The sequence below is a fragment of the Theobroma umbraticum genome, unplaced genomic scaffold (genome assembly GCF_002168275.2).
Source record: "Theobroma umbraticum cultivar Fairchild unplaced genomic scaffold, ASM216827v3 scaffold_44.0, whole genome shotgun sequence".
NCBI classification, from domain to species: Eukaryota; Viridiplantae; Streptophyta; class Magnoliopsida; order Malvales; family Malvaceae; genus Theobroma; species Theobroma umbraticum.
Window position 1 is genome coordinate 9,160,240 of NW_018397255.1, and position 7,721 is coordinate 9,167,960.

General features: G+C 36.6%; 1 protein-coding gene across 1 annotated transcript; it reads right to left on the bottom strand.

The window, feature by feature from the left end:
- Positions 1 to 851: 851 nt before the first annotated feature.
- On the bottom strand, positions 852 to 7,068 carry RUG3 (Regulator of chromosome condensation (RCC1) family protein). Its single transcript, XM_021419555.2, has 6 exons — positions 6,388 to 7,068; positions 5,014 to 5,153; positions 3,738 to 3,932; positions 2,800 to 2,928; positions 2,548 to 2,703; positions 852 to 1,539 (listed from the first exon to the last, which is right to left on the bottom strand). The coding sequence occupies exons 1-6, from the start codon at positions 6,942 to 6,944 to the stop codon at positions 1,346 to 1,348; spliced, it is 1,371 nt and encodes a 456-aa protein (XP_021275230.1). The 5' UTR covers positions 6,945 to 7,068; the 3' UTR covers positions 852 to 1,345.
- Between the last annotated feature and the right edge of the window lie 653 nt (positions 7,069 to 7,721).

The following is a 7,721-nucleotide window of genomic DNA, read 5'->3' on the forward strand; positions in this document are numbered from 1 at the left end:
GTGACAAAGCGTTGGGATTAGCTGAATGGAATGAGATTCAAGGTTGAGCTAGATTACTCTCTTGTAATCCAAAAAATAAACAAAGCCCACATAACATGCCAGTAAGATCCGCTCTGGATGTCTGCGTTAATTATTAGCCCATTGATTCCTCTAATGGTTTGGGAACTTGTGAACTTAGAATGTTTAGATTATTCATGCAATCATGTTGAAGTCGCCAACATTCTAAGCTAGGGTTGTTTTCTAAATTCCAGCAAGTGCACAGGCAAAAGTTATGGAACGTTAAGCAGCCTGCAATTTTTAACGTCAGAGGATTCACAGCGCCGAAAGACAGTTGGACGGACCACCTTCACCGCAAATGATCCTTTTGATGCAAAAACTTTGCATATTTTTAACTTTAAAAAGAATAAAACGCTTTTAATATTGCTAGAGGCCCACGGCTTCTGGAAAAGTGTTGGTGCATTGATTCAAAGGAATATGGATTATGATTTAATGAATGGTGCATTGACCGTCAGGTATGAACTCTCCGGATGTAGCCTTGCTTTGTTGAAAAAAAGGGACACTTAACTGGTCCAATTTGGCTTGCTTACACTCGGCTTCCTGCAGTTATAACTGTGTTCCAGCAAAGCCTGCAAGCTTCACAACAAGTGCTAGCAGCTTAAATTTGACTTCATTTAACTCCTTAGACTAAAGAATTTTCACATTGGAGTTCTTGGGAAGCTCAGGCTCCAATCTAAGCTCAACTTCTATGGATAATTTATCCTCACGGATCAATTAGATTAGCTACTATGGAATCAAATGAAGCATGAAATATATTTGGCATTCAGGAGTTAAGTTGTAAGAATGAAATGAGAAGTCATTTTGTTAAGTAAGGGGATATTAAATTAGCAGCAAGCTAAAATACACCTGCGTGTCATTGAGATGTTACAAAGCGTATAAAGGATATTACTGACACAACAGATGCATATGAGACTGAACAGAAATGATGAGCAGACCTCATAAGCTCATAGTGACAACGGCTTAAATACTGAAAGCAACTTTTACTCTCACCAGTTTGTTTTAACTAAAGACCCAATCGGTGCAACAGCAGTTTATACTGGCCACCAGGCGGCAAATATCGGATGACTCAATATGTAACATGCCAGCCAGAGGCAGCAACTTCTAGCAATTGCAGATCCATGTCACCTTCTTTAATGCTGTTGCCTAATTACCTCATTCAGAAACATTTTGGAATGTACTCAACCTTGGAACTCTTTTTGTCCCTCCAAAACAATATAGCAGCTCTCTTGCAAAAGATTCATTCCTCAAGTTTTTTAGCTGAAGAGGCCTTACCTGCATCAGATCATCTTTAACAGTGTGATCTCAAGACTAAACACATGGCATGACATGCACCGACTGCAACAGATAGCACATTGTGGGGTCCCAATCCATCATCCTCCATTAGAAAATTCACTTCAACAGGACTTGGTTGAACCTCCGGTAGCCCAGGAACTCCCAGTTGAGAATCTTTCGCATTCCCCCACATGTACAACTTTCCTTCATCTGTTTAGAACCAAGAAATCAGTAAAAAGTACCTATTTGATTTATAGAAAAGTGGGAAAAGCCAATATCCAACTATGAGTGTCGCCTTAGCTTTAGCTCAGTGGCTGGTTGTGAAGGTCGTTTAGTAAACCTAGGTTTTATCATTTTTACCGTGTGTGGATCTAAGCGTGTGTGTGTGTGTGAGAGAGAGAGAGAGAGAGAGAGAGAGAGAGAGAGGTAGCAACTTTGAACCAGACCCTCCAATCTTAGCAATAGTTTTCAGATGGATATAGAAACTCCGACCTACATCCACCAATCCAGTTAGATTTTTGCTCCACCTTTTTCTAGGGAATGGGTAAGGGGTTGGATTGATGGTGACTTGTCTACAAACTAATTGAAAACACATCATCATGGGAAGTTCATCACAGTTTTTAGTTACACCCATCATCCCTGCCAAACCACAAGAGCCTCAGTTTGAATTTACAGTTAGATGTTAATATTAAAAAATTCTTATGTTTTAAGATTTTGGTATCTAGTCAACAATTATCATTCATCCACAGACTAGCAACTTAATAATAAAAGCTGAGGTCCGGATTTGTATCTGATGTCATGATTACCAATGAGGCAGGCAGATACCCTAGAGTCTAGAGCCAAATCAAGTTTGATCAAACCTCTTTCCAAATAATCCAAAATTGTGTGCTGGATTCCTTTAAGTTGTTAAAAGCTACAATGAAATAACATTAAGAATGATTTCTTGACCCTAGAACACTTCTATGACATTTGTCTAAAATGCTGAACAAAAATAGCAATATATTTGACTATTCAACACTGGATAAGGGATACTTAAAGGCTGACATAATATCTGTAATGACCTCTATGCCTATGTAAATCTGAAAAGATGATGTATGGAACGCTTTTCCATGGATAAATGGTTATAGGACTGAAAAATCTGTGTTGTTTACCAGCTTGAAACTCAAATTATGGCATATCTAATATTCAATATTACCAAAAAAGCATAACTTGTATTACCAGTTATAGCTGCTGAAGATGAACCTCCACAGGCAATATCGACAACATGCTTATCAGCCAAAGCTTCAATCATTACAGGAAATTTCTGATTCTGTATAGAAGAATGACCCAACTGACCATGTCCACCATGGCCCCATGAAAGTACTTTACCTTCATCTGAAATAATAAAGCAGGAATAAATCAATAAATATAGAATTATAACAAAAGGAAAAGACCTTTAAAAAAGAAAAGGACTCATGGTACTGGTTTTACATGTTAATGCAAGAGAATGATATCCACCGCTTGCTATCTGAATGATACGAGTACTTTCAAGGGTAGGAAGTGGTTTAGGTTTCCAACCACCAACCTTATCACCTCTTCCAAGCTCATAGTTGGAATTTGCTGAGCAAGACATGCAAGGAAAATATTCCAGGAAGGGAGTTAGTCATGGAACTGGTGAAAATGAGATTAGTCAAACCATTCAAAAATAAAAACAAGCCAACAGGAAATTAATATAAAGTTATCTCCATTACAAAGTAAAAAGAGAAAATGAAAAGCAAGGTAAGGAAGTAAAAATTTGATGAACCCAACTAAACTAAGCTCTTTCATTCTTCCACCTTTAGTATAAACTTAAGGATGATGACCTCTCTCTTTTTTGGTCCTCTCTTTGGCTTTTTTATCTTCTTTTCCTCTCCTATGCCCTGCTTTTCAGCTCTCATCTTTTATGCTGATTACTGTCAGACACCTAACTTCTTCTCTCTTCTTTCTATTATCTGTCCCTTTTTCTTCTTTACCCCCTTTCATCAGTTAGCATACCCCTTGAGCCCCCCTTAACTGACTCAATACATGTTCGCAGTTCAGTAAGATTTCATCATGCGATGATTGGTTGATCACACTTTCCCCCTCATTCTCCATAATAATTCTAACTCTGAGCTGGTTACAAGCTAACCATGTTGCCTGTAGTATGTTTGCCAAACAATGAAACGTGTTTAAGGGAGTTTCAGAAGATATTCTACTGTCATGCTATATTATTTAAGCTACAATATTGCTTCTTGATTAATGTTTATCTTAGTATGGTATTCATGGACCAAATGGATTGTCTTTGTAATCTACCTTTTGGTGCTCACAGCTTCTTTAGAATAAAAAAAATCAAATACCCATAGAACAACACAAAGAAATGTAAAATATAGAGACAGGAAGAGACACATTACCACCCCAGTTCCAAAGCTGTCCCTCCTCTGTCAATGCCATTGTGTAGAAACCGCCACAGGAAACTGCAGCAATAGGAGTAGGTAATTCTTTCACTTTGGAAGGGATACTAAGTCCACCTCCCTCATTTGGGCCCCGACCAGGACCAAGGCCTAATCTACCATCCCCTTCCTCTCTGCCCCAAGTGTATAAGTCTCCTAATTCAATGAATAGCAGCCAGATTCAGATATGGAAAAGAAACAAAATATGAAAAAAAAAAGAATAATATATATAGCATAACATTATAACACCCATTTGCTATATTTTTCTGCATCCAGTAAGGTAAATTGATTTCCTAATCCATCTTTCCGTCATCCATTGTTTGTGACATTCTTCTTCAAAGTTTTTCTTATAGTTATCATTAACTTAACCTATAAACCCTCCTTAATCCTATATTTACCCCTTTATTCAGGAAAAATTGCTGCAGGGTACATATTAAAATTCTAAAATGGCAAGTATGATAGCCTTTTCCACTCCTATTACACTACTTTCATTATCAGCTTTCTAGATCCCAATAAGAAAGTTCCCACATACAGGGGAATGGATGTATTGAGCATGTCAGATGTTGTCGTTTGATGGTGCAGAAATAAAGTTCTCCTTAATTCTTTAAACAAGTCATTTGGAGCACCAGGATACACTGAGCAAGCACAGCATATGCTGTATGCTGTTTGAGAAACGATATAATGCATTGCATTACGAATTTCCAGGTTTGTAATATCAAATTTGATACTATGACTGAGGCAAAAAGTAATTTTCTTCCAAAAAGTAAATGCTAAATTAGAAATGTATTAAATATTGAAAATGCATTACATATCTGTGTTTACGACGACATTCACCTGGCCTTATATTCAGGTGCAATATATTTTTTGCTAGTACTAGTATTTAAAGACCAACGGACTTTCATACAGCTATCTGGTTGAAAAACTCATTGTAGAGACATAGTTTCTTTAACTTTCCCCTGCATCAAATATCCCCATTAGAGCAATCTTGGTGTATTTATTATACATCTGTATGCCTGATATTAAGAGCTTTGTCCTTCTTTTTCACTCCTTTCTGTGGAAATTATGAATGTGCCACCTATTTCTTTTTTTTTTTTTTCATTTATGGACCAGGAAATTCATGCATCATTACGATTAATATTACCAAAAAGAGGAACAGGCTCTAAAAAGAATCTACAAGTAGCTGACCTAAAATTCAAAGAAACTCAAAAGCAATCCAATAAGTCAACATTGAGAAAACCTGATTCAGTTATAGCAGCAGTATGTGTCCCGCTAGTTGAAATATGACGTATGTTTTCACTCCAATTGCCTTCTACCAATCTTGGGATAAGTTCTCTGTGATAAACGTGATGCCCAAGTGCACCAAAACCCCCATAACCCCTGCAAACTTCATTTTAACAGAGAAATATTTTGCATTAGTGGTTTTGACAGAATTAATTTCAAGTGAAGAGACCAACACGGACTACTCAATATGCATACTACTAATTAAGCAAAAAAAAAACCCTCTTCCATCCCATACAAAGTCTTTTACAATCTAACTTACGATCTACACAAGAAGTAATAATATTCACTTGACAAAATTAACACCTACAAAGCATTCGCTCAAAATTGTCATCTTCCTTCTACATCTCTAACACTCTTGACAAAAAGCACCCAGTCAAATCTTTTTTTATCAATAATAACATATATATATATAGCTGAAAATTCATTTTCAGCCAAGTGGAAGAAACAAAATCAACCATAAAATCCCTAAAAATAATAATGGAAACATAACAATAAGCAGCATTACAACAGTCATGCTGCAATTTTCTATTTCCTTTTTCCTAGAACATGGAAACAACAATCTTGCATAATATCATCTCATGCCCACTTTTATTAAAATATTTTCCAACTTACAATTCAAATTAACATCCCTTTTCCTTATCACCCTCTTTCTCTCCATAACTTAAACCAAAAAAAAAAAGGTGTACAAAACACATATGCAAACCTATGCTGTAGAATTAGTTTTTATAAATAACTATTCTATTTAATTAAATTGATGTTTAATTTTTTAAAAAAAAATTTGAATTTTTATCTCTAATTTGCGAGTTCTGACATAAATCATTCAAACAGTGTTCATTCATAACACCTCTCTGGTATCAATATAAGAAATCACGAGTTAGTTTTTAACAATGAATATTGCCCTCATTGATCCATAAATATCTTTGAAACTTTAAAAAATATTCCTATATAATCATTTAACTATGACAATGTAGTAATTTTTATACATTCCAAAATCAAAATTATAAAATTCATTTTCTCTACCCAATTTCATTAACTCTCTCTTCAATCGCATATTTCCTCTTCACTAAACTCCATTCCTTCCACTCACCTATAAGTATAAGTAAAAATTCACTCCAATTCGAGTTTCAACAGTCAACAATAACCTTCAGTATATGAACTTTGAATTTTCATTTAATGTTTCAATCTTACTCTAAACATTCAACCAATCGAGACATAACATAAAGCAATTTTCTTTTCATCAATAATAGCCAGATTTAGATCAATATTAAGGAAGACAGCAAAATAAAAGTAAATACTAAGAAAGTGCAATGTAGGCAGACAGATTACTGACCAAGTAAACACCTCTCCAAGGGAAGTAAGAGCTACAGAGTGAAGTCCACCGAGAGCAACAGAGGAAACAGAATCCAGGTAAGGATTCAAAGTAGGCAAAAAAGCAGGATTTTCATGGCCAAAACCAAGACGACCTCCATCACCTTTTCCCCACATCCACAACTTCCCATCAACAACCAAACTCGAATGGAACAACCCACAAGAAATCCCAACTGAAGGCAAAGTTTCCCCCTTTTGGCTTTGGTTCTGCCGTTGACTAAAGATTTTACCTGGGGTTGGGGAGAGAGAAAAGAAGGCGGGTGGAAAGAGTAGATTGGCTACCGGCGATGGGTATATTCTGATTTCTTCAATGCCGCCGCCTAGTTGGCCTGATGCCCCTCTGCCCCATGAAAGGACTTGGAGTGTTGCAGCCTCCTTTTGGGTATCTTGGTTAAATTCTGGGCTTTTGTAAAGAAGAGGAACTTTGCCTGTGGGGGCGGTGGTGGCGGCGTCGGTGCTGAATGAAGAAGCAAGACGGCGGGAGAGAGGAGTTGAAAGGCGGTGAAAATTATGTGCCATCACTAGCCACTTTAGGTCCAGTCTGCACCAGCCACTATGCTACATTAATTCGCTGTTTATTTAAGTGTTGTTTTTTTTTTGTTTTTTCGGATTTAAATTAAGGTATATTTTAGGATATTTGGCATCCATCGAACCCAATATAGAGAAAAGATTTATCTGTTATAAAATTCAATTCTAAATTTAGTTCCTATTTTAATAAGTAATAAAAATTTAGTATTTTGACAATTTTTGGATTGGAATCTTGAAACACGTAAAAGACTATCTATTATTGTATAATTTTACAATTGTACTCCCCTTATCTTTTGCACTAACATGATTTTGTTTTGTCAAGAACAAAGAGAAATTCATTTCAAAGAAGTTCAGTATAAGAACCAGAAAAAGAAACTTTTAGTTGTAACCATTCTGAGAAACAGCAAAACCAAGTCACTGAACATGGGGCGAGGGTAGACCAAGATATGAACAGCATAGAGGATACAGGTAGATTGCCCCAATCATCAGAGCACATCCCCTTACTAGACTGCTTCCCAACCCAATCAGCTGCTAAATTAGTAGCCCGCTGAATAATACACACTCCAGAATCTTATAAGAGCAATCTTCCAACCTCCTCAGCTATTTGACTCCAGATTCAAAAATCACACCAGCAACTTTCTCTTTGATATCCAATGAGCCCCCTCCTTTAGAGCCAAAACTACTTCCGCAACCATTGCACAGCCTGCTTCAACTGATTTGCCAACGCCAGCCACTGCCTGCACCTTTTCATCTCTAGCTATAACCCCA